The sequence below is a fragment of the Botryllus schlosseri genome, chromosome 12, assembly GCF_051294905.1.
Source record: "Botryllus schlosseri isolate E-star chromosome 12, Bs_hap1, whole genome shotgun sequence".
Lineage (NCBI taxonomy): Eukaryota > Metazoa > Chordata > Ascidiacea > Stolidobranchia > Styelidae > Botryllus > Botryllus schlosseri.
In genome coordinates, this window is record NC_137247.1 from 11,868,195 (window position 1) to 11,895,631 (window position 27,437).

Sequence of the window (27,437 nt, forward strand, 5' to 3'; positions counted from 1 at the left end):
AAGATTGGGATAACATCTCTACAAATGCGTGATCAAGTTTGATGAAGCCTTGGTTGGAAACTTGAATTTTTTTTGCTATTGTTGCAACAAGCCTCGGTACTGGTCAGATATAAAACAAAAAAACTTTGACCGTGGTGTAGGAAATTGTTCAGCACAGGTTTCAGAAGAGTTTACTTGCTGTTCATCCATTTTTGAAATATTAAGATTTAGTTTAGCCCACTGGTTCTCTAACTTTTTTAGACACGCCCCCCTTTATGACAGTGAATATTTCGGGCCCCCCTTATCGTCATAGCACACAATGAAACCAGAAAGTTAGCAATCCTTACATATAGTTTGATGGTATGGAAGGTTATGACTGTTGATGAGAGAATTCTCCAATACGAAATTCAGACTATACACCGAGCAATAACCATAAACCGGAGGTGAATCGAGCCCGGCGCGGAAAAGATTTCAGTTCACTGGAGCGTCGCGCCCCGTTCAGATGCTTTAACGCCGCTTAAGGGGGGCACGCCCCCAGTTCGAGAACCACTGGGTTAGCCTATATTGTAATTCACAAAGTTTTCTGTTGCTACTGAAGTACGGGAAACAGTTTAGCGTGGCTGAATTATCTAGTTATAACGCAGCACGCATAGAACACCGATGTAAATAGGCTAATTATTACATGTGGTGACTGTTTACTAAGGCCTTACGGCCCCTCGTCGTCATCCTGGTTCGTACCGGATTTTCACTGGTGCGACGAATAAATGATTGAATAAATGATTATTTTATGTTGTGATTGTCAGGTTTCCGTGAAAATGTAATTGAGATTGTAATTGAGAAAAATTTTGATCAAATTACAATTACACAAAATAGAAATGCTTCAATTACAATGACAATTACAATTACACAAAATAGAAATGCTTCAATTACAATTACAATTACAATTACATGAAAAAATGTAATTAATTACATTCAGCTCAATTACATATTACAATTGATCCAACTCTGTATCACATATTATTTTCTTTAATGCACTGCAGCGCGGAGCGATTGTGCAATGTCCATAAACTGAACAACTACATGCATATGTAGTACATTGCAAGACTCAAGGCTTTACCAGTGAAACATATGTAGGCCTACACATAACGCAGCAAGGTACCAACAGTAACATAACTGCTTTTTATACTTGCAGGAGCTTCAGTAAGACCGATAGTTGTGAGCTATGACAACAAGCGACGTAACAGAGGTCCTCAAAAAATTCAAAGAAGCAATCACGCCTGAAATGGAAACTCCAAATATGAAAGGCAGGGGAGCGGATCTGTTTGCAAGGAGACGACAAAGAATGGAGAGATTTGTGATAACGGACGAAAACAGGAACCAACACCTCGATCGCATCGAAGCGACAAGTGGATATACCGCTGTAAACGGTGTAACGTCAAATTCACCGAATAATGAGGGTTTCATCCCATCCACTCCTACCACACCTAATTTACCACCTAAGCAGTCGTATTTTCCACCTAACAACACCCTTTCGGGATATTTTACGGACGTAGACGACCAAAGACCAAGCTACCATCAGAGAAACATGAGGTTGAATTATTTCAGTGATTACGAAGACGATGTTGAATGTAGTTACGGAATGAATCATCGAAAAAGCCGCCCAGAGGGTCGTCGCGCTTGGGAGACAGATGTGGAAGAGCCATACTTCTCAGAAGCAGAACCAAGCTTCAGAACGCAAGCTGTCCGTCCATCCAGAACCCCCACATCACCAGTTATACGAAGAGTGCCCCCACCAACAAAATCGTTTCCTGGGTTCCAAAACAAGCCACAACCGCTCTGTACTGTACTCCCCGCAGGACAGATGACTTCATTCAACGAAACGGCTGTACCCAAGCGAACGTGGTCTCGCGTGACGTTTTGCCCGAAAAAGCCAAGTGCTGCAAGACGAAAGCCTGCTGTTGGTACGTATATGCGTATTTGCTACTACACGAGACTTAATGAGGTTTTCATTGCTATTGTACTGATATAGACGTTATTCTATTTCGCACAGCTGATCATGCGAGAGTCAAACACCACAAGCGGTTTGGATTGCTACGAAGTTTGAATTTTATATCCCGACAGCACAATATTATACCCATACTAACCAGAATTTCATCCATGAAAACCTGGTGTCAATTAAAAATTGTATTTTTCCAGTTTATTTATGTAAGGAAATTTTGTTCTCTGGAATGGGAAAGAATGGGACATATTCCTTTTTCATACCCTATCTCACCACACGAGGAGGAGTATGAATTGCAATCTATCCAGCATGTTCGCACCGGCTCTATAGAACCGTCTCGCGAAACTTTGTGAGAATAGCTAACCGGTTAGCATTACTGGCTACTGTCAATGACTTTTCGTAACTAAACAGGCGAAAATATGACATTTGTTGTGATAGAAACGACTGACAAACAATTTGAATCAGCGACCATGATGGCATATATCCCTGTGAAACCACCTGCAATTCCACCGTTCTGAATCAATTCTATATCCTCAACGGAAAGCCGAGTGCCTTTCTGTATAGCCCTGGACTAGAGCAATTGGATCAATTTTGATAAATGCTCATGCGAGTGTTGGTGACTTATTTCTGTGACTGCTGGAACTGTATATACATACACATATACTGTGTAGCATTGATTTAGTTATTACTGGGGCGATTTTTTTTTACCTAAAAACGGAAGACTTTGACCTATAAAATTCAAAATTTTGACTTTGCTTGACCCAAGAAAACTGAATTTTTACCAAATTTTGACCTCACGTATGCAAATTAGGTGTTTTCGCACATATTATTAAAATTATACTACTTATCTTCTTTTCTGGTTGGGACTGTCCTTACGAAGTAGTTTGGCGTGAAAAAACGTTTTTGGCTCAAAGACTGCCAAATTTACATGAAAAAACTAGTATTTTAACGAAATATGGCCCCATGAAGAATTCCAGTAGTTCCATCACGTATTATGGTAGAAATAATTAAAATTTGTTGTAGTACAACGAAAGCTACTTTCCTACATTCTCGGGTAGAAAGTGTCAGTCCTTACTAAGTAGCTTGCCAAGAATGGAGAAAGAACGTTCAACAGCAGCAGTTGTTGACTGACAACACTGAAGTTGTGCGTACACTGCTGGTGAGTGGTGACACACCGTGTTGCTTCATTCTGACAATGTTGTCTACATCGCAATTATTCAGCTTGCGCTTCTTGATATAAGAACCATGCAATGCCTAAGCAGTCTTGCTTCAGTTAGAATATTGCGGTACGTTGACCATAAAACCATGTCAACCTATTTGTTTCATTTGACCGTTTATGATTCACAATGAGCAGACGATGGCATGTTTTCAACGGTAGGCCTATAGAGTAGGCTACAAGCTGTAAAATATCAAATAAGTTCACCGACAGTGCAAAATCTACGATACAAACGAAATGCGGAGGTCAGAAAATTTTTGACTTTGTAAAGAATTTTGACAAATTTTGACCTAACGCTACAATTTGGACAAAATTTTGACATGTCAAAAAAATCACCCTAGTTATTACATATATAATTTCAGTGGTGGCGTATCCTTGTGCTAAAAAGGTCGTTCAGCAGGCAAGAAGCGAACAGTCGCAGTCTGGAGACGCATCCCATTCAAAAGAAACGTTAACATTCAAGCCCATATTCCCCGGACGCCCGGGGAACACGAGCGGTATAGACAGACCAAAAACTCTAAAATTCAGCAGAATAATGCCAAAGATCAACGAGAAGCCGTCTAAGCGAAGCATTGCCGATGAATATAGCTCTAAAACAGGACCCAAGGACGAATCACAGGAGAAAACATCAACAGAAGCACAACAAACAAGCCATGCGGCGGTGAGCCATACCCACAAGTCATCAGCAACAGTCACAATGCTCACTAACAGCAGTCAATCACGTGGAAGGCACAGCAAATCACAAGCACAAAATTGTAGCACACATTCACCGGATATTTTATCGCATTTATCTAAGGAGAAGAAGCATGAAGAATCACCCAACAGCAATGTTGAAAACAGGGCCGGGCACCCACCAAGATCAGATGAATCCGTATTCACGTCAACGGTGCCGTCAAGATGTCTGACTCCGACTGGTAGAAGGCCTAAGACGTCTATGGGCGTTCCGAAAGTCATTAAAATAGCAGGAAACACAGCACCATCACCGCATCCAACCGAATCATCTCCAACGCCGTACAATACTCCAACTCCGTTAGAACTAAGTCGAGGGAGGTCGAACAGTACACCAGTTACATCACCAACGAGCGAGAAATCGCCAGCCGATAAGAAGATATCTGCTTGCTTGAACGTTCTGGATCCTTCTAGGTCTTTGTCATTGCCAAAGCCTGCGTATCATCCTTCGCCATCGCCGACACTGAATGCGGTTCTGAAGCAAGAAACGGGATTTGGCGACAACGTAATGGCGTTACCTCGAAGAGATACCAGAACTCAACCGGAAAGGTAGGCCAAGTGGTGATATCAAAAAGTTTATGACGTCATAATGATAAATTTGCTAAAAATAGCTCTTAAGCTTCTACGCCTAATAGGAACCTCGTTTGCCAAATTTACAACGCAAACGGTATAATGTAATAACTAGAACTTTACAGGAATCTGAAAACATACATCCCATTCACTTTGGTGATTATTCTAAAGCTGCGTCCCAGTGCTGCGTAGCTGGCATCGTGGAATTCTTGAAATCTTGGTTAGGAGCACGTTGATCTTTGCTAAAATGAAGAAATAATATACTGTAGACAGAAATTTCAATGAACTCCTCGATAAACAGTCGTCCGACAAGTCATCCAGGCAACTGAATGCTAAAGGGCACCATAAAAATATTATCTTTCGTCATCAGTCATATAACGCCAAGTTCGTGTGACAAGTTTTCAGGGTGAGTTGGAATGACGGTCCCAATTTAAAACGAAGGGAGAACAGCTTCAAATGAATAACTTACTGACTTGCATTTCGCGTTAGTGTCGTTACTGAATCTCAGCTCAGCATTATACTCAGCGTGTCTAGCACGGTACGTATAGCTCCTATATACGAACAAAAGGATACCGAAGCGTGGCCTCTCTCTCAGGAAATTTCGAATGCGCGTGTTTCCTCAATACTCAGCAACACTGACTTGCGTTTCATCTCGAATATATTGCACAGATTTTGACGCCAGGATTCCTGAATTTTGCATTATACTGCTGAAGGCGAATAGATACACAAGAACCGGGGACAAATGTAACACGGGGCAAATGTAACAATCGACCTCACTGGTAGTAGGATGGAGAAATCTTCATATTTTGAGTGCACATGCGGTAGTTATGTCTCCTATACAGGGCCGTAACAGCACTTCGTCAGCCCCCCCCAAAAAAAACTTTGGTCGTGGGCTCCCCATAGGGTTATAGACCGAACTCCCGCGATACACTGTTCAGCGCTATTCATCATTTTCATTGGGAGTTTGTTTAGCGAATCAGCTTTTGTTGCCTAAGCGCGCGAAGCGCAAAATATTTCTAGAATTCATGATTTCATCGGTCAGTATGATCGGGAATTGCATATATTGTTATCAATTTTTCTCTTCTCTCTGCTCACGTAATCAGATTTGCCGGCAGAGCTGAGTGCGGTGTGTTTGAAAAGGTGGGACCACTCAATAATAATTAAACATCTTCGGGCGTATACCCGTTGGCAGGAACGAAACAGCACCTGGTCAGGCCCCCAAAAACCTGGGTCTTGGGCTCCCATAGGGTGATAAAACGACCCCCCATCACGTTGTTCGCGTTTGTCACGAAATTATCTGTACTGTATTGTGAGTCAGCGCGAGGCGCGAAAATTTTCGATAATTTATGATAAAATCGGTCAATCAGATCGGCGATTGCATATATATTATGCTATCAATTTATTGTCCTCTCTACTCGCGTAATTAGATTTACCGGTAGAGCTGAATGAAGTGTCTTGAAAACGGGAGGGCCCGTAAATAATGATTAAACATCTTCGGACGGGCGGACCCGTTGATATGACTTCGTTACATGATGTTATTTCGTGACTTCCAGTCTGCTATATCAAAAAATATAGAATCGCCCAAACGTAGGCTTCTAAACTAAGAGACGCACACGATTTCAAATTGGTATTTCTTCACTGGCATAAAATTTTTCCCAGCGGGATGGTATTTGTCTTGTGAGGTTCAGATTGCAAAGACAGGAACATTCGGCGCCAGTCATTTAGGCGCCTATGGACAATTAAACCTATATGTATTTTGTATAGCCTAACGAAGTCTCCGGTCTGCATAAGGGCATAGACCTTTTCGGCCAAGCTTTTCTCGCTGCCGATCGTTCTGGCACACTTCTTGGAGTCGCATGTTATATGTCCTAAAACTTGATTGTATGTCTTGGCGGGTCGTGGCGCGGTAATGGCCCAATACCCAATAATATAGATCAACGGGTACTTGAATTCGCGCACAGCGCGAAAAATTTTTGAAAAAATTGCATAAATTTTCAAAAAATACTCTACGATTTATGCTAATTCACGAAATAATTTTGGGCCCCCTTCGAGCTCGCCCCCCCCCAATTGGGGGGTTTGGGGTGCGGCAGTTACGGTGCTGCTCCTATATCATACCTGAAGTTACGTTGAGCTACGACGCGTAACCCCGGAATAATTTGAAAAAAAAACTAACTTTTTGACACTTGAGTAAATATTTTCTGGACTGGAATAATTTGTTCAGAAGAATAATACCTCAAGTGGTTACAACGTAATATATGTAGCTGGAACAATGTTACCATAGTCTGCCGTGATGATAGGAAAACTAGGACTTGCATCTCCGGGAAGGTACCATACTGAGACATTTATCATGGTCGAGCGTGTCAGGGCCAATTGTAACACTCTGTTACTTTTTCCCCGTTACAATATCTTTTCAATGCTGAATATCTGTGTTCGTGTGTTGGTAAAACCATTTATCTACTACAGATGAATCTTGCAACAGCCAGAAGTTCAATACCAGAATAGACACTACCTTACCATACCAATTCTAACATGATCCTCAGCTGTCGGAACGGCCATTCAGAAGTGGTGATGTGAATCATAGGGCTCGGTTATTTCCGTGATTCTACCACCCTTTCTCATGTTGATCGACTTTTTGTGTATCGACTTTCAATGGTCACGTAAGAACCTGCCCATGACAATGTTGCGTCCTCGTTTTGCTACACTATATCATCGGCCCATTCAACCAAGATATTTCAGCCAGGTCGGTTTCGCGCCTTCAGAGGTGACCGAATGCCTAATCCATTATGCACGCTGAACTACAGCACCTTGGTAGAAGAGGCCGAATATGTGTTGGGAGATGATGGAATGAATGTGTTTCTTGTACACTTTATATCAACTATCGAGTTGTTGACTTCTTTATATAAAAATTTGGAAATGAAATATCCACGATAAACACTCGTAATGTTAAAAAATACAAAAAGTGTTACAATTGTCCCCGATCTCCCCTAAGAGATGAATAAACGAATGATTTCACCTATCATATGTGTACTATGTTCAATGACCGTGGTGCAAAAGGCCGCCAGGCGATAAGCGCCAAATTTTTGTTGAATAAACAACAACAGCGACCTATCATATGTATATATATCATCTAATCTCATTCTCAATATAATACGTTTATTGCAATTATGTAACTATGATATTTGTGAACTGTGCTAGAAACTGGACAGCTCCTGCATATCCCCAACAACAGCGACCCATGCCAATATCCAGGCCACGGTCAAGATCAGCCAAACAACCACCAACAGCACCGCAGCCCCTGGGAATCATAGCAGAAGGTCGGTACCTTATTTTCTAAAATAATGCAAATGGTAGGTAGGCCTACTTTCTTTCTCAAAGACAATGCAGACTTATTTGCGAATGATCAACTGACCACAATATACTAAACTAGGCGAATCTTTTTGTATTAAATGGGTCATACATGTCACCGTAATCTGAAAATAATCAAAAGGAAATTTCGAAAATGCCTACATTTTCTGATTTTTCACACAATATGTAGCGGTATTTCAATCAGCCGAATTTTTCGCCTAATCGATCCCTAGCGCCACGGTGGGGGATATTTTAATCACTGTCGAGGTTACCATGAATTCAAAACAAATTCACCTCAGGTAGCCGATTGGTATATACGGTTTTTGACTTCTCGCAATACATATAACTTACTCATCAATCTATTTTCCGTGCAGGAATGCGAGGAAAGGGAGCAAGAATGTTCGAAAAGCAACAGAAAAGAATGCACAACTACACCAGAGAAACGAGCAAGGACAGTTACCCGGAGTTGTCCGGTGGCAGCGAAATGGGATCTCCGGCAATTCTCAGCGAATCGAGCCAATTCCAATTTTCTCCAGTATCGAAAACGCAGCCAGATCAGTCTAAAGGCGGAATGCGTGACGTAGTCGGAGAGTTTCAAAAGAATTCTCGACCAGGAAAAGCGGTAAGGAATGTGGCATGTTCTGCCTTTGAGTTTTGAACGCTTTCAAATCTGGAAGCGAATAACAAACGCGCGAATGTCGTAGTAGCGAGTAGTAGTTGATGGTGAAAGACGGCCTTAAACTTATCCATACACTTGGGAACCAGCAAATTGGAGACACGAGCAGAAGTTCAGGTTGTATTATCATAGAGTTACCATATTTTAGGACCCGAGAAAGAGGACACTTTTTTCAAGTTACAATATGAATCGCCCTGTAGGTCGACTAAAAATATGTTAAGTTCCCGCGTCCGTACTTTAACTCCTGGTTTACATGGACAGTTTCCGTTCGGTTGACCTTTTTGTATTTAATCAACCGACAGTTCATAAAAATACTGATTTTCGCGGGTACTTTGTGGCGAATTGACCTTTTTTGTGGTCTCAGTACAGTAAACTAAGACTCAAAACAAAAGAAGAAACGGACGTCGAAAAAATATGACATTTGGGCATCCTCTGGGGATATTTTAGTTTTATTGAAGATAAGGAGGGCAAATCACCTTAGAAGAGAACATATGGTATCCCTATATTATCAGCCACTACAAAATATACGCAATATAAGCACACAAAGGTGGTCAGTAACGAAGCACGTCTACCTCGGAGTACTCCAGCGGTTATCATTTTAGAATAGTTCCGCTTCTACTTTTACTCAGTTTTTTTTAGAAACGGGTAGGCCTAGAATTCTAATTTCTTTATTTACCTGGAGATAGCTATACTTATTTCTACTCTGGTAAGAATTTACAACGTTACTTCAACCTGAATACCAGCGATAAGTACTCTGACCAACTCTGATGTTAGTGTTCGTACTGTTCTGGTGCAGTGCGGCAGGTCTATGCCAATTGCTAATTCCTATTGCCATTGCCAAATTCTATTTCTACAGTACTTCAGTAGAATTCTGCGTCGCCATAGCTTTATTTCTACTTGAGTAGCATTATTGACTACTTTGACCACCTCTGCTAGGGCTACGCATTACGGTTTTTTTTCTAATTATTGCTATCATTTGATAAATATGTTAGGTTGGCTAGGCACGCCAAATTCGGCTCAATTCCAACTACTATATGTGAATGCTATAGGAGTTTGAAAATTTTGAAACGTTTTTTAACCAACCACACAAATAGCGGGAAAATGTGAAAAAAAGCCTACTACGCAATTGCCAATTGTGCGATTCATCCGTTTACAGAAACTTCCGAGCGAAACAAGGCGGCGAACAAGAGATCCGTTGCATTACCAGCAGCACCTAACGTATCCAACGCCGTCTACGGACGATTTCACGTCGTCCCATCAAGGCTACGATCACTACCAAAGTGACACAGAGTACTTGCCCGATCACTTTCAAGAATATCCGTCGGCAAACGACTTTGTCGCGACACCCCCTTCGATCCCGTCTCCCAGCGACCCGAGGTGGACTTTCGGCGATGATGTCCATTCAATTAAATCCACGTCCTCGATATCGACGCAAAGATCGTTCGGACCCAAAACAGCTCCTAAGCCGTCGAAAGCGATTATCTACAAGCAACTGTCGCGGGAATCCCTGACTCAATCTGCGGCGACGACGGAAGATGGTTCAGCGCAGAATCCGACGGAGGGCGAAAACGAGACACTGATCAGTAATGATTGCTCTTCCCGAAATCTAATTTCGGAAAGTTTAGAGGATAACGTGTTTGCCAATGTGGAAGGTAAGGACAATGCAAACGTAAGCAATCCAGTTCGTGTCTCTTTATTTTCGGTCGTACGGTCTACCTAGTCCAGGGGTGGCAAACCTGTGGCCGCAAAAGGAAAATGGTGCGGCCGTCGACACGTAATTCAATTACTATGTGCTGGCGGCAGTCGATGTGCAATGCGCATTGTGCAAATATAATTTACGAATTGCCTCCCGAATTTTTGCGAAATTTTGATTAATCTTGAAATTTTCTTCGCGCCTGGCGCGATTCAATGCGACATCATTTTTCGATCCTAATATAGTAGAGCCCTTCGCAATCTGATCCCCACAGTACAGATGTGAACAGAAGAGTATGTATCTGGTACGGGCGATTACAATATCTTTCCGCTATATCGCGAATCCTGAATGGAGGTCAAGAAATATAACAGCGTACAGCTGACTAATAACAATTGGCACAACCGAACACGCATCATCATTCATAACGTGACATAAATTTTCGAAAACACTCACTCCATCATCTCCACCGATGAATCTGAATAATTGTTGGGCCGTGAGCGACCATAACGGATCCCGGTAGCTATTTATAACATGAGCACTAGAGCAGTTGAGCACTCGCGATTTCAGTTCGTATAGTAAGCCGATATGTAAAAGTAGATTAGTACGGTCTTTTAACGGAAATAGACACTGGACAGTGGACAGTTTAAAATAGGTATTTTGCGTCTTATTAGTTCATTACGGATATGCCATTGAATGCGGCCGTAGGATATATAAGTAATCGAAATGCGGCCGTGAATAGCAAGAAGGTTGACCACCCCTGACGTCCATTTCCAGGTTAGCAAAAAGGTAAGTATTCAAGGCCCATAGTTTTGCCTAAATATCTATAAAGTAGAAGAGGAAGTAGTCTAAAATCATATAACCACCTGGCTAAACCTACTTTAGCACAGCGTAAATGTAGAGGTACTCAGTTACTGACCAGTAACCACCTATGGTTGAAACGCCACCGGCAGCACACCAGGAGTAGGCTAAATTCAGCGGTGTGCAACATTGCTGCCAGGTCAGATATAAATGACGGTATGGACCGAATGTTGTGCGTGCCTTATTAAATTGAGCAATGATTTGGTAATGGTGCAGTAAGTCTGTAAGTGTCACGCAACATCCAAATGCTTCGTCTCGGGACGATATTGTCAGTGTATTGACTCGCAGCGATGCATTTGGTCAACACGGTTGCGCTCGTCTGAGAAGGCAAACCGTCTTCCAATCCACCCTCCATGGCTAATTGCCTATCTGCCTCGTAATCGAACTCCAGGCTGTCAGCGAATATCCACGCGGTTACCAATTTTCTAAAATTAGAAGACATACGAATGTTGACATCGATATGATCTGCCAATAGTGTTCTAGAACGGGAATCTCCCGAGCCCCTCTGGAATAGCATTTTGTATCAGAATTGTGTTGATGAACTCATTCTGCTTCCAGGCCACATGCAGGAGGGTAGTCCTGGTGCAACGGCATCTGGCGAAATCTCACGATCGCTAGATCAACAAAGCGAAAACTTAGAAAAGTCACAGCCTCTGGACCATACCAGGCAACGCAGTTATTGCCAAGGAAATGATAGCAATACGCAAGTCACTAATGGATTCCAGGTGCCGAAGCCGAAATTTGACACGAGAAAAATTGGAGTTCAACGGAATGCATGGAGTCCTTGAAAAGAATGATGGCGGATGTGAATCTACTGCTGCGAGGACGTTGTGCTTATCCAACTATCAAAACATCACTAGCTATCTCAAAACAGTCCGACCCTTATTAGATCGTGTCGACGAGACAGGGGTTCGGAATGGCAAGTTGGACAACATTGGACGGGCCATTTCAGCAAACGACACAATCATCTCAGTAAAAATAGGCGACGTATTGTTTTCGCCGACGATTATAATCAGTTAATCACATTTTACCTGCACTGAAAGCGCTTAAACTAGGTTCCGATATATCCACTAGTGTAAATACAGGCCCACGATATATTATCCGACGTAGACTTTATATCCAGCCGTATTTGTTATTGAAATATATGGATCGAAAGGCAAGTTCATGCAGAAATCTTACACTGATATCATTATTTCGTCTTCATTATAGTCGGTTCTATGATTTCATCCGATCCAAACACACAATGTACAATGCGATGTAGCATGTATTGAACAGAAAGGATGTTGATATAGTGGTAATGCGAGTTACCACGAGCGGTGAGTGCCCGTTGAGAAACACGGATGCTGTCCTACACATTTCTTGACATCATGGAACACCAGGGTAGCTAGATATATATTTCTAAAATTGCACCTATTTCTGCGGTATCGCTAGTTTTATTACGTTGAGTCGAGAAGATGTAGGGGAGATGTGGTACCGATGGATCAAAAATTGCAAAATGATCCCTGGCCCTCAAATCTTCAGCCGAGAATAGCAGATCTTTTGCTGTCTCAACAGTTCGATACAAGCTCTACCTATCGCAGACATTTACATGAATATCCGCCTTTTCAAAAAATATTTATAAACGTTTAAAATTTGTTGCTCGAACGTGTCATCGGTACCCACCCGGTGGGTCCAAAGGCACACGACCATGGGACCTATGAGACATACGCTCAAAAACTCAAATTTGTTCACTTGTTTTGTTGCGTACTATAAGTCTATAAGCTAAGCTACAGCAAGTCAATGAAGAATGTTTCGTCGCGCCCTTCAAAAATAAATTAGATTATATCAACTCAAATGTTGGCATAAAATCTTGTTTTGATTTACGCTAAAATTTACAAAATTAATGCCACATACATATTACCCGCAAATCGAGATTTTGACTTTCAAATACCTCGTAATAGCGATAAAACACCTCAGGTAACTATGATTTACAGCCTATATATATGTAGGCGAGTTTCTGTTGTTAAGTGATTAGTTGTTACATCTATTTTGCTTGATTTGGCCATGGTACCATAGGTCCCCCACCCCATAAATATTGTAATCGACTTAAATATAGTCCACTCGAGGATGGTATTGATTAAAAAAATATGTGCCATTATATAGCCTGATACAAGCCCTATACTTCACATCAAAAATTATGGCGGGTTTGTTAGTCTGAAAGGTGATATAGAAAAATGCAAATGTCGATCCAAATTTACTTTACACCCCCTAAAACGTAAATTATTCGTCACAGACCCCATAACTCACGCAGGTCAAATTTTTTTGCATGTGAGGAAAGATTCTGCCAGCATGCAATTGTAGACAAATTCACGGAGTGTAATCATGGAATTATCATGGAGAATTCTTCAAGTATTTTCGGTCCCAGTGATCCATCGGTACCACATCTCCCCTACCCTGTGAGATTTCGAAAGTCGACTCCTCCGATTAACTGGTAACAGCATGTGACTCGACCGAATCCACCTTTTGAGACTAACGTTTTTTCTGCGTCTAATTCAGTACCAACGCCGATTATGGCCGATTCGGAGCAACCAGCCATGTGCTTTTTGTCATACACCTCATTTCGAACCCAACACCAAGCATACATGACAAAAATTCCAGTAGTCTCCGTCATAATTCGACCCGGGTCAATTCGACGTTGTCGTACGAGCCGCTCTGTCTACGGACACAATCTCGACAAAAACACAAAATCCTGGCTCCAAGAAAAAGATTTTATTTCCATAATCCATTCAGCTCGCGAATTTCGAGCATAAATAATAATCCAGAAGAGAGTAGTAGCACTTGTCACCTTGTGGTACAGAACAGGTCAACAACGAGCCGAAGGCGAAGCCTTTTCCGGCCGGCGCGCGGGTTTCAAGTGTATCGACAGTAAGGCTGCGCTCAAAACTGCGACAAAAAGAGAGGACAGATTCGATAGAAGGGAAAAGGCTGAAAAAACAAACGAGAGACAGAACAAGGAGAGAAAATGTCAGGTGTCTCGGAAGGAAAATAATACAAATATACCGATATGAAAATAAAATTTAACATTTAAAGCGCGCGTAGACGCTCTTATCTCGTGTTGCGAATGTATCAGCACCTGCGCACGCGCTGCGTGGCGAAAATTAACATATTTCGATGCCCCCCACATGAAGTCTTTCATGTTCTATCTCATAAAGAACTGGCATCTGCAGAAACTTTCTTATCCACTGTCGAACCACCAATTTACGCGTGTAGACAGTCGACATTAGCGGATAGCTAGAAGTGCACTGTAAAGTCTTAATCAGTCTTGGCGGTTAATTGGCTGCCGTCAATAACCCGCTATTACGTGAGCGTGGCGCGCTCGTACTACGAGTAGCATTCACAGTGCCGAGAAAAACAAATAAACGAATGCGAGATACAAGAAATAAACGCGAGTAATCATAATGAGTAATCATAATTCGGAAGTAGCGCGTTCCGAAAACAAGAAGCGAAACGAGCGCGGAATCTCGTAAGGCAAACCGAGAGAACGCGAGATTGGTTTTCGCGACTGTGACATCACATACGAAGCTCTCATCGCGGGCGTAGCGACGCGTATTCGCGAGCGTAAGGACGCGTCGCTCACGACTTCTTGTCCTGTTTCGAGTTGGCTTCGTTTTTCGATTGCACTTTCGGTGAGTTGGCGGCTGCGCCGGCCTTCGCGCCCTCCTTCGGGGTGGAGGGGGCTGACGGAACATTCTCTTCTGTCGTGTTTGCTTTGGAACTCTTGGCACGCTTTTCTGGCTTTGACTTTTGTTTTGAAGAAACCTGGGTGTACGAAAAGACGCGTTGGTTTGGTAAATTAATATAAAAAATCTAGGGAGATGCATGTGGAATTTCAATTGCGTATAACAGTTAACTAAGAGCACCTTACTGAATAGTGATAAGCACGAACACAAAGCTGTAAAATTACAGTCCTTGAGACAAACATTTCACGGACGACCAGTCAAACGAGGCGAATCGACAATAAATTACGATGGATCTCACGCGGGTATCAGGGGCAGGGACTTGAGTCAAAATTAGCAATGAACCAAAGGAAGCAACTTGAAAACTTCAAAATGACTCGACTTGACTCGAGTAAAAATTGACAATGACTCAAAGTCGGCAACGTGAATGTAAGGAAAGGACGTTATGTATTTTTGTCCTTGAATCAATTCGAAATGTCTCGACTGAACTCGAGTCAATAAACTTACATTGACTCAAGGTAGCGAATAGAAATACCTCAAAATGATTTGACCGGACTCAAAATCAGCAATGACTTTGAGGTAGCAACTGGAAAGATTTCAAAATGACTCGTCTTAAGCCAAGATTTGCAATGACTTGAAAAACTTTTTCGAAGGTAGCAAACTGGGAAATTCTTAAATAATTTTATGCTGCGACTCAAAATCAGTGACTCGATCTCACAACTGGCTACATACAACTCCGAACTTCCGATTATCATGACCGAAAAACTCACTTTAAATCGACTCAGCAACGGAACTTTGGGCGACGCGTTTTGTTTCGCGGCGGCCGTGTCGCAAGCCGCCTTGTCCGGCACCGTCTTGGTCTCCGGGTTACTCTGATGTCTCTCCAGTTCTTTTTTTGAAACAGCCGACTCCGCATCAGCCTTATGCGGCTCGTCTTCGCACACAGTGACGTCGGTGAGGGACAAAGGCGAGGGAGAAGGTGCCCGGGCCAGCGGCGACAACGGGATGTGGCCGACAGATTTTCGCCGGGAACTTCTCATACTGCGTAACTTGTGACTGATACCCTGAGTAAAAACGGAAAAGACTTAAATCTACGAAGGACACAGAGCTGAATCCGACGTATAAAAACCGCGACTTCCCTCAAAGTGCTGCATCTTACACGCAGAGTACTCAAATAGGTTTTGCCTAACCACACAATTCACTTAAAAGGCTTCGTTTTAGACCACTTTTACCCACAACGGGGAAATAACCCGAGTATCGCATTAACTGAATATATTTTTATAGTGTCATTTTGTGGTAGTTGCAAAAACGCATCTCGCAAATCTGGAAGCAGCCACTGCCGATATACTGCCCTTACTATGCGTTCCTTGACCAAATCTACTCATCATATGCATGGCATGTCCTGGAAATGGCTGATACTTCTACGTCTAATCCGGTACTAACCTTCTGACTATCACCGCGTTTGCTTCTATGCAGGGACTGAGTATTTTCAAGACTTTCCCCGATTTGTTTACTTTGCTGTGTATCATTAAGATTGGCAATCTTTTGATTTTGAAACTTTGGCGTCTGCCGAAAGTACACTTGGTCAAAACTAAGTTCGGCACAACGTGAAAAATCAAAATTTCATCAGTATTATAAAATAGACCAGTGAAAAATTTTGACAGAATATCGGAAAGACACCATTCAATATGGTTATGGACGAGTTAGGAAACGTAAAATCACCTGAAATGACATTGGGCGACTGGACGAAGCACCACCTGTCGGCGTTAACATTCCGTTTCCGGATAGAGGCATCTTTGTAGTTTTTGATCTGTTCTTGTTGCGCAGCGGTACCGCAGACACCGCGATGGTACTTGCAGACGCCTCAGGACTCACGGATTCGCCCGGGTTATCTCGCGGTCGATTCGTGGGCGAGAGGGGAGAGACGCTACGCGTCGGAGAGGTCGGCCCGCTCTCGCCGGAGGACACCGATTTGTGTGACTTGGACATTCCGTGTACGCTGCGACTTGACGATAAAAGCGGCGAGTGGCCCCGGACATCTGGAATGCGTCGAAAAGGTTGGATTGAAAGTGGAATCGGGGCTTTTTGACGAGCCAGATAACCACTACTCGATAAAGTTTGATATCGTGCTACATATAACAATTGTGAATAGCCGTATTAAAAGGAATTCAACATCTTACACCGCACTCTTTAAGCCGAAATCTATAAAATCCAAGTCGATCTCAAACAAACACAACTTTCAGACTCGGAACTGAGCACCAATATCACAAATCGAGACAGCCTCTTGTAAACAATTACTGTAAATAACCGCACGAATCAAATCACAATACCTCGTGGCAACATTTTTCTGAGAATCGAGCTTCTTCGTCTTTTGCTATGCTGATCCTGCCCGGTCCCAACAGAAGACCCCTGGCCCGACGCGCCTTTAGACCCCGAGCCCATCGGGAGTCGCGGATGGAACTTCTTTTTCTTCCTGCGTATAAATTTCCCCTTCCCTTTAAAACTCCGCTTCCCAGCCGTAATGCTGGTGCTTTCGATTGGCATCGCTTGAATGGTCACCTGAAAATCATGAACGCGATCGGAACACATTCGAAACTGGGGTTCACAGATGCCCTGGAGTCAACGTTGACTGCAACAATAACCTATAAACTACAGTGTCCGTAACTTATAAGATTGATCCTTGTTTTGGACTTTATTCACTGTAACATACCTTATTCTTGCTCTTGTACATGAGCTCCAGCACGTCGGTGTGGACCAATCCTTGCACGAGTTCGTTGTTGATGTGTGTGATCAGATCGCCCACGCGAAGCCCAGCTTCGTAAGCCGGGCCTTTTTCGTCCACGGACTGAAAGATACACAATTTTGGTATTAGAGGATCCAAAGACAACCGCATATCTGACAGATCAAATAATAATCGCATTCTTCACACCCAAGGTATACTTCTGCGACACGATCGCAGTCACAATAAAACTTGCAATATACACTACTTTAAATTCTAAAACAGAATATTTCAATATAAAAACTAGAAACACAAATTCAAAGTAACGAACTTAGGACTCAAATTTAACCCACAGACCAGCGCAAATCTTACAATAAAATAAAAACACTCACCGTAACGATATGATGCAACGTGAAAGTGCCGGCTTTTTTCTCGAAAAACACCGGTATGGCTTGCATCTTAAACCCGAAACCCGTGGCAGTCCGGCTGATCACGACCGGAGCCTTTGGCGAGCCTGGCACGGGTGAGAACGACCGTCCCGGCGACGAATCCCGAGAGCTCGACGCCGACTGGCCCCGGGTAGACCTCGGATAACGAAACGATTGTCCCGATGAACGGGGGCTGGCGAGCGGAGATGGGGGTAGGCTGTTTTCGTCTGGGCCCGGTATAATCAGCTGTAACGGAAAGGGATTGCGGTTACATGTTGATTTTAACATTGAACCAGTGGTTTTCAATCAATCTATCGAATAATATGTCCATATTGAAATAAACCCAAATATTTTCGGATGACACTTGACAGGGGTGTCTGATTTCGAAGACTATTCCAAGTCGTTTCAACACCTTTCAATCTTTCATTGTATCGCGGTCTTTTGGTGTATTGAAATTATGTAATTTTCAGCAATAAATTGAATTGAATTGAATAAGAACATTTTTTATAAACAACTGTATGACTAGATATGACGTCACCAGCATAAAAATTTGAAATCGAAGCGAACAGAAGTTTGAGATCATACAAGAACTTCTACTGGCACAAACTAGGTACGTGTACCTAGATGAAAACATTTGGGTTTATTGCAATACGAATATACTATTCTATTTTATATGAAAGTTCTGTACCTCTAGGGGTTTGGAACATTTTCAAATAGGAAACTGGGCCGTGACCAGAAGAGAAGTGGGAACCCACACTTTAAACCCTCCTTAGATCAAATACCACACCTGTAAGGATGAATGACTCGAAGACTTGATCATCCTCTTTAGAGAACTTGACCTTTTCATTTCCCCGCTCAAGTGGCGATGTTTCCCCGCAACCGCGACTGCCCGGCTCACCAGCTCGCCCTGCGCTGCATTCGGACTGGGACTGAACACCATTTCGGGGCTGCTAACCACACTCGCACCACTAGTGACGCTTCCGATCTTATGCCCGTCACTGACGCTTCCGATCTTATGCCCGTCACTGACGCCTCTTTCCGCCACCATTTTAGCCCCCACACCTGACGGGGCGTTCATAACGCCGTGGGGTACGGACCGGGGGGCGGACGCTGGCGACGGAGATTGACGAGGCACATGTTTGCGATGGTGCGCGGACGGGTGAAAACGCGATGCCCCGCCGCTCGACCCGGGTGATTGCGTGGGTAAGGCGAGAGGGGACGGAGTGTTTGCAGAGTGCCAGGTACGCTCGTCTATGGAACTTGACACCGACCTGGACAAAACTTGCTTGGGACTAGTCCCGGCAGAAAGCAGGCTTTGAGACAACCCTGGTTTTGTGAGAGTCTTTCCAGATTTACCAGGAGTGCATTCACCCCCCACGACAAGTGGGCTGTCGGCTGACATACTTCTTGATTTTTTAATACTGCTCAGTGACCCCATTTCAGGGGATTTAGGTCCACGAGGCCCGCTCTGGCTAGAGTGTGGCGAAGTGGAAACAGTCATGTCGGACAGACTCGGACTTAATCTCCGGTGACTCGGGTCGGTCGGATCTTTTCCATCGTGCGATACAGTCAATGCGGACTCCCCGTCAGACGCTCGTACTGCTGAGTCTTTCCTCGAGCACGAGCTTCCAATTGAGCTTTCGGAACTCAAACGGCGATGGTGGGCTAGAATGTTAACGACGGGCGATGCCTCGCTGCCTGTGCTCGAAATACTCGGAGTACGTCTGCCCGGCTTTTTATCGTCTACAATAACGTCGTTCTCGAGTTCGTCCTTATGCTCGTCAAAGTCCGCTTCCTCCTCAATGGTGCCGGACCTGGCGCTGTCCGGTTTCGAGTCGTTTTCCGAGTCGCGGTCGATTTCAGACTCGCCGGAAATGAAAAAACGCGGGACCTCCCCGATGCGAGAGTTGGGGGTGGATGTCCCGGACATGGGTGGCGAGCTCGAGTCTTGGACCGACGATCGAGCGGTCAGTGGGGGTGAAGCGTCGCTGTCGTTGGAGGACTCTTGGGATATCCTTCGAAACCTGCCCGACATACGAGAGTGTTACAAGATTGGATGATCGGACACATCCTTAGGAGTGGGCGTTCCAACCTGGACCCCAAATGGGTCACGAAGTTCAACAGAAATCATATTCAAACTAACAGGGCTAGGAAGGTTGCCAGTGAATTTGGCATGTTGAATTCGACATTTGGTGAAATTAGCACTAAAAATACAAGTGATGCAGCAATATGGAACATTACATTCGAAAATGAATGTTTCACTGAATATCAGCGCGAATTGTGATATACGGTACTTTATGAATTCGACACTGGTATGCATGTATTAACGTGTTCGGGTTACTTCAAGGTTAGAGATAAGCTGCCGACAAGCACATCACTCACCGATCACTGGTAACCGTTAGGAATACCATCCAGCGAGACAGACGATTTATTGAAAACATTGTTCCGTAACACTCACACGTTGGATGCGGCTTGCGGCCGGACTCTGTCTTCCGAGCTCAGCTTTCTCGGCGTCTGAATCGTCTGAGAATATCTCTTGGTGCTGGTGTCGAAGTTTGAGAACTCGATCATTTCTTCGTCGACAGTCTCGTCGTCGGAAGCTCCCTCGTGACTGTAACGGTCGAGCCGGTCTGGAATGCAAAATAAACGGGTTAGTTTACGAAGGGCTGATGGAGAACTAAATTTCTCTCTCTCACTCACTATATATATTTAGTATACAGAGCCCACCCTATCCCTGGAATACCGTTTCATAAGGATCTGTATATTTGAATTGATTTCACCAATCGGCGGTCCTCAAACAACTACACCCACAACACAGGGTTGACACAGATTAAAAAGCGGTACTCACTGTCAAAATACGACGTATCCTCATCATCCTCAAGTGCCGGGATAAACTGCGCCTTCTGCCGCAGCAGCGAGGTCCAGTCCAGATTCGCAAAGAAAGGATGACCCTTGACCTCGTCGGCGCCGTGCGTGCCAAGACGCCGCTCGGGATCCCGTTCCAAGAGAAGCCCGATCAAATCCACCACCTCGTTTGGCAACGCCTCGTCTCCGTCCGGCCACACGATGTCATCTGAGTAGAAAGATACATTCAGAACATTGACCTTAAGCCATTTGATTATCTCGATTATTGAATTCTCATGCCGGTGACGTCATACTTGGCGATACGATTGTTGATATACATTTATACAATGTTCTTTCCAATTCTCTACTAGTTGACGACTCTTGACAAGTGAGGTCAGTCGGAAATAATAGAGTTCATTCCAATATGAATATACTATTCAAAGATACGGTTGAACAATTCTGTTTAGCCAAAATCCAGCGATGATCACGAATTTAGATGTTGGAAAATCAATTTATAATAGATTTATGATAGTCATGAGACTTTTGAATACAATTTCAGTCATTACTGGATATGAACTTGGATGTGAGCACGGTGCAATATAAATGGCAGAGGTGGAATTGGAATTTACTACCTCTAATTGAGAAGCAAAGCTGACTACATTGACCACCTCTTATAAGTTGAGAATTTAGATTTAAAAATATCAAATTCACTCATCTCTGCCAAAATCCCTCCAAAACTCACCGTTAATAGCTTGCGTGAACAGCTCGTCCGGGGTTTCCCCGAAAAACGGGGCGCACCCGACCACAAACTCGTACAGGCATATCCCGGCAGACCACCAGTCCACGGGCGGGCCGTAGCTGTGACGCAGTATCACTTCGGGCGCGATGTACTCTGGAGTGCCGTGGATCTGACGGTCTTTGAACTGCTTGGTGGTCTCGACGTGGTTCTCGTACATGTTGGTCGTCAGGGACATGAGGCCCACTTTGGACAGGCCGAAATCGGTCAGCTTGATGTGGCCCATCGAGGTGATGAGTAGGCTGAAAGGTGGAAAATATTTGATCCAATTTGTTTTTTTGGGGGGTATTTTTGCGTGTGCGAAGTGTTTGGACCAAAATTAGTTGTGTGATCCCAGAATTATGAAAAAAGTACCCTTCGTCCTCTTACGAGTGAAATCATCAACATTGTCAACGACATAGAGAACTATCGCATGTTTCGGGGCAACTGAATCCATTTTAAATCAATTTTTCAGTAGTAGCGAACGCGCGCCTCCGCAATTCCGAAAGAATCAAACTCCAAAGCGAGGTAATCGCCAGGTTTGCAACGCTTTCTGCTACGACACAGTTCATAGATTGCAAAGTCAAACACGAATTACCAAATCGAAAGCATGCAGCAGAGACTGGAAGGCTCTTAAAAGCTATTTGTAAACTTCGAAACGCCTCAGGCCATCTAATTATGGCTAGACACTCTAATCAGATCACAAGCCTATTATTATTAAGCCCTCGGCTTGATGACCATTTCGTAGCAACGGCTGGCAATTGAGCTATGTACGTAAGATCGAAGTAAGTGTATTAACATTCCATCTCCGTCTACACCAGACTGTGCTAAGAGATCTACTTTACACAGCCGCAAGTCACGATTTGAATATGGGTTTTGATTATAAAGCGGCTCACCGTGTGATATAAAGCATTCCGTGATACAAAATCACTAACAATAATCGACTCGCCTTGTGATATTGTACGGCAAACATAGGCCCTACTTTCTGGTATATCACGAAAGCGGCTGTCGTCTAAATACTACTTTTATCATAAATGCCGACTATTATCGAGCGTTTGCGAACGGAACCGCAAATTTTTGTATTGCAACATGGAATTTCTGAGCAAAAAATAGATTCGATCGACTGCGAACACGTTTCTGAGATTTTTCCCGAAAGCATTGAGAAAATCAGATTTATGCTCTCTCACTGCAAGTCCATTCGTAAAATGCACCAACGCGTCGATAAGATGAAAATGATGATTGCACCAGAAAACTTCTACACATGTTACCGGTAATATCATATGATATTACCCATTGCAAATGTATTTCAGTCGAATTCAATTTAGAGACAATTAACTACGCTTATCAAAATGTACATTGATTGCATTGCGGAGCCATACGGATGAATTTATATCCTAACAAAATTGATTATATAGAAATTCAATCAACGGCTTACGATTTATGGGAATTTGAAAAAAATTAAATTCTGTACTCGGTCGACAGTGAAAATTAGTGAAATAATTTTACTATAAATTAGTCGTCGCCTATGGCTATGTTTATGTCTATTTTTGTATAATAATAACCTAGGGCTAAGGGGTTATGCAAGGGATTAAAATTAACACTAGAATGAAATCAGTAGGGCGCTTTAATAGTTATTACACAAACAAAATATGTAAACGGGTTCTTACTTGTCAGGTTTAAGGTCCCGATGCACGACCCCGAAATTATGCAAATACTCCAACGCCATCACGGTCTCGGCAAAGTACATTTGCGCCAGCTCGATAGGCAAGGGCCCGATGTTTTTGATCAAATTCGACACGTCGCCTCCTTCGACGAATTCCATTACCATGCAGAGATGGCGTTTCGTTTGGAAGGAGCAGTACATTGTCACCACAAATGGATTTTCCGCGAAAGTCAAAATGTCCCGTTCCGCGAAAACCTGCGTGAGGAAAGTGTACATGCTTAGAAACCAAAATCGATGTTGATCGAGGGGTGTTCACGAAATTAGGCATTATAACAGCAAGAATCATTCCTTCCTACCACTATTCAAATTGGTTAACTTGGAGTTAATGGCTCTCAACCCTATTCTGTAGCGGCAATAGGCATATACGAACAGCATCATGGACAATGGAGATACAGTTGAAAAAGTCCAAAATATGCCAAGCGAGAGCTAAAACAAGTCACCAAAACGCTACTAAGCAACCAGCTTCCTTTCAGGTAGTTGAATAAATCTTACGGGCACAAGAGGGCTGCGATTGGCACAGAGCAGAAAACCAGCGCACAAACCTGTTCAACTTGATTTCTTAAGGCCAGGTTTTGTTTGTTAATCTTCTTCATGGCGAATCGCTGTTTTGTTTCCTTGTGACGCACGAGATAAACGGCCCTGAAGAGGAGTGAAACAACGTAATGTAGGAAGAAATATCTCGTAATTGGATCATGGCCAAGACCAAGTATAAAAACTAAGCATTCTGGTAGCAAAGTTGAACTAGTATTCTGAGTAGCCTAATTCTGCCTAAAAAACTCCAAAAATCGGAAGCAGATGAGTGCAAGAGGGGAAAATGTACCCGAGTAATGCAAAAAATCTCACCCATAAGCGCCGTTGCTGATCAACTTTGTGACGACAAAGTCGCCTTCCGAAATTGGATTCCTGTCTGCGTTACAATTCTTCTCTTCCCCGTCCGTTTCGCTTTCACTTGACGACGACTTTTGCTTGGAGAGACTTTTCATCTCCGCGACTGGATCCTTGTTCAGGCCCAGCTGCTGCACAATATACTGCGGGATGCCCGTCTCAATACCATACTTGCCCTCTTTGGCAGCGTGCTCGGCCGATTCCAAGAGATGGTAGAATTCCTCCGCGTTGAATTCCTGTGAAAAGTGGTCGGGTAATTCAAGCATTTGATCGGAGATGCTACTTTTGAAATCGTAGGGTGCATATTGGTTCAAAATAGTAACAACACAAATAGGTGGGATTTCACTTTAAAAAAGCCTACATATAAAACGTAATTAATTTTGCCTAAAAAATGTTGGGTAGAAGTTGGAGTTATGTAAAAACACCAGGTAACAGTCAGGGTTGTAACCAAGTCACAAGTCGAGTCATTTTCAATTCACCACCGCTGCTCGAGTGATATAGAATGGCTCGCATTCATAATATCGTAATTTTTCTCATTTCAAACTGTTTCTGACCCTATTTTCCGAGTATCAGGAGTGAGATGAAACACCAATACTATGGTGACTTTCCTATTCTTCGTTACAATGAAATGTCTGTCTTGGCCGTCCTAGTCTCGAGTCATGCACAATGACTCGAGTAGAAGTCGATTCAATACACAAACTAACTTGAGTTGAGCCATTTTACGCATTTGAAAAAATGACTTGAGTCAAGCCGAGTCACCAAAAAATGGACTCGAGTCATTACAACCCTGGTGAAAGTACTCAGTTTCTGACTCCGACAGGTCTCTGGTAACGATACGATAGGGGCTAACAAACAAGGAAATTACCAGGCATTCCAACAACCGCGCGGGCCTGGCCACAATCATCAGCAACTTCCTTATCAACTTGACGATACTTCCGCCACCAGACGTCGATTTCTCCTGAGCCTGCAAAACAAACAAGAAATCAATACACGATTGCCGTAAAATCGAAATCACGACCAGTTCAACAAAATCATTAGTGTCGTTGCGTGCTTCGTCTGACAGACTTACATTGGCGGTGAGCAATTCCAGACGTTCCGATAGGTCGAAGAAATATTCGGCCGTGATCAGGCCGTCTTGAGATTTTGCAAGGCAGGCCCGGGCCATTTCAACGACTTGGTGGCCGACAAAACTCCAAGTCCCATCGGCGACGGGTTTTTGCTGATCCGAAGAGCACGTTTGGATGAATTCCTAGTAAAAAAACAGCAATATCCTTTATTTAATATCCTACGGATGGCTTGCGCTCGGGAGGGCAGTTTTACAGAAATTTTCCAACAGGTGAAAAGTCAACCTTCCTAAATTCAAAACCCATCACTTTATTCATTTAGTAAGATGACATCCCGAGTTTAGCAAATGTTTGAGAAAATACAGTCTGCCGAGACATAGGCCTACTTGCGGTTAGGGCTGGACAAAATCAAGTACCGGTACTTGAGTGAGTCGATTCCGAATCACGTATTACGCTTTGAGTCGAGTATCAATCATTATGACATCACAACAGAATACACTATGTCAAAGTTCAAATATGTACCTCTTATGCCACCACTAAGAACACAATGCTCGTTATCTGTCACATTAAATTTGTATTTTTTCGACCTTAACGACTTCATTGCAATTCTTGACAATGTTGTGGGATGATCATGACCTCGGAAATGTGTTATTTCCAGTAAAGTTCTTAGTTTTGTACTATGTCTTGTATGCTGCGACACGGCCAATCAAGGTTTCAAGGCTTCCTTCCTCAGTGGAAAAGAGTATCAAAACTATAATACTCGTTAGTAAATTAACTTTCATTTGCGGCAGGAGCGTATCATTTCAGTACTCGAATCATTGTGCTCAGCCCTATTCGCGATACAGAACTGCCTATTTTGAAAATAAATGGAATTACGAAAAGTGACACCACCAAATAATCCCTATACGACAGTATAGAATATATCTCACATCATTAATCAGCAGTTTTTAGCAGTAAACTGTCGCATAGCAGATCGTATCTGCAGTTTGACGGTATTATTCACCCAGCGAGTTCAACTCGATCAATACCTGTCATTGAGGTATCAATATTTGCGAAAACTGCTGCGATCCGCAATCAATAACTGACAAGATATCAATCCGTATAATTATGTGAGCAGGTCATAAATCCAAATCTAAAACCTCAGCACAGCAGATACTGGCACATTGAACACCATCGTCATTCCCACACAAATGCACACCTTCAGTTTTTCTTCCATTTGCGACACGGCGTTCGGAAAGCGCTCGCGATACACATTGTTCATCATCATTACTTCGGTGTCCACGTGCGGCGTGACCATCCGTCCCGGGCTGAGACTTCTGGCCCTCTGGCGGAACGGACTTCTGCGTCCCGACTCTTCCTCGTTGATGTTTTCGTTGGAATGGAAGTGGTTTGTGAAGTATCTTATCTCTTCGGGCGTCGGATTCAACGGCAGCTGATGCAGTCTTTCCTGAAACGCAAAACGTGATTGTATATACTGCTAAAAATTTTGACTAGAATACTCCTAACCCTTACCTGCGAAGAGCAAGCCGATGATGACAAGGTAGACGAAGGCGTGTTTGTGCCATAACCGCTCGAAGGCAGTGAGGCCACGGACCAGCGCCGTCCGTCAATCGCCGAGATCGCGGCCGGCCCGGAAGCCCGCGTCTTGACCGTGGCAGACGTCTGGATTATCCCGGCCATGGAGTTGAACGAAAAATGCGCCGCAGTGTTCGGAGAGGCGTTACGCGGGCTGTCCAACGGACTGCCGACTGAAAATTTGGCTTGTTAGAGTTTAGGGAGATGGTTCTCAAAGTGGACAATTTCAACTCTGGGGCTGCGATTTTGCAAGACAAGACGTCAAAAAATTATGTAGCAAAAATGCCGACGGTAGGTAGAGGGGCAAATGGACACAGATGCTGATGCGCCATGCAATGCACTTTCACCATACTTCGTCGTATGGACCCCTGACTCTCAAATCTTATTGCTCAACATGTCTTTATCGCCCTCAAATAGCCTGAGGTCATTAGTAACAAAGCAATACTAGATTTCCATGATAGTTAAGTAGTTTTTATCTTTATCTTTATCTTTATTTTTGTATTACTTGGTGAGGTAGCTTTCTTTGTATACTACTTCTACTTCAACAGTTTTGATGCTGAAATACAAAGTTTTGTATGCTTGATTTTGTCATGTGAAAGTAGTCCGTGAATGAACTGCATTCAATGTTACGAGCGATTGTATG

The 27,437-nt window shown here is 43.4% G+C and overlaps 3 protein-coding genes across 9 annotated transcripts in view; 1 reads left to right on the forward strand and 2 right to left on the reverse strand.

Annotated features, from left to right (window-relative positions):
* Positions 1–27,437, reverse strand: part of LOC145452098 (uncharacterized) — a 90,444-nt gene that overhangs the window by 53,647 nt on the left and 9,360 nt on the right. The gene's annotated exons all lie outside the window — the stretch shown is intronic.
* Positions 1,138–12,228, forward strand: LOC145452096 (uncharacterized). Its single transcript, XM_080330312.1, has 7 exons — positions 1,138–1,940; positions 3,557–4,472; positions 7,689–7,807; positions 8,213–8,460; positions 9,671–10,166; positions 11,624–11,876; positions 11,938–12,228. Exons 1-6 carry the CDS (start codon positions 1,202–1,204, stop codon positions 11,851–11,853), a joined length of 2,748 nt encoding a protein of 915 aa, XP_080186438.1. The 5' UTR covers positions 1,138–1,201; the 3' UTR covers positions 11,854–11,876; positions 11,938–12,228.
* Positions 13,792–27,437, reverse strand: part of LOC145452095 (microtubule-associated serine/threonine-protein kinase 3-like) — a 93,969-nt gene continuing 80,323 nt past the window's right edge. For 5 of the 6 annotated variants that reach the window (XM_080330307.1, XM_080330306.1, XM_080330309.1 and 2 more), the window contains 18 exons: positions 26,732–26,967; positions 26,418–26,666; positions 25,225–25,404; positions 25,021–25,119; positions 24,114–24,391; positions 23,813–23,909; positions 23,215–23,465; positions 21,515–21,810; positions 20,777–21,001; positions 20,387–20,558; positions 18,716–19,952; positions 17,893–18,174; positions 17,492–17,626; positions 17,112–17,340; positions 16,504–16,820; positions 16,225–16,347; positions 15,552–15,845; positions 13,792–14,863 (listed from right to left, as the gene is read on the reverse strand). In XM_080330307.1, coding sequence (XP_080186433.1) covers positions 14,678–14,863; positions 15,552–15,845; positions 16,225–16,347; positions 16,504–16,820; positions 17,112–17,340; positions 17,492–17,626; positions 17,893–18,174; positions 18,716–19,952; positions 20,387–20,558; positions 20,777–21,001; positions 21,515–21,810; positions 23,215–23,465; positions 23,813–23,909; positions 24,114–24,391; positions 25,021–25,119; positions 25,225–25,404; positions 26,418–26,666; positions 26,732–26,967 — 4,886 coding nt within the window. In that variant the 3' untranslated portion in view covers positions 13,792–14,677. The remainder of the gene's footprint in view (positions 14,864–15,551; positions 15,846–16,224; positions 16,348–16,503; positions 16,821–17,111; positions 17,341–17,491; positions 17,627–17,892; positions 18,175–18,715; positions 19,953–20,386; positions 20,559–20,776; positions 21,002–21,514; positions 21,811–23,214; positions 23,466–23,812; positions 23,910–24,113; positions 24,392–25,020; positions 25,120–25,224; positions 25,405–26,417; positions 26,667–26,731; positions 26,968–27,437) is intronic. The other variant, XM_080330308.1, reaches the window with a different exon arrangement.

Excerpts from the sequence above, each read along its gene's own strand:
- LOC145452096 (XM_080330312.1), top strand. The coding sequence starts at position 1,202 with ATGACAACAAGCGACGTAACAGAGGTCCTCAAAAAATTCAAAGAAGCA. Across the intron at positions 7,808-8,212 it reads CCTGGGAATCATAGCAGAAG|GAATGCGAGGAAAGGGAGCA; the intron begins GTCGGTACCTTA and ends TTTTCCGTGCAG. Across the intron at positions 10,167-11,623 it reads CGTGTTTGCCAATGTGGAAG|GCCACATGCAGGAGGGTAGT; the intron begins GTAAGGACAATG and ends TTCTGCTTCCAG.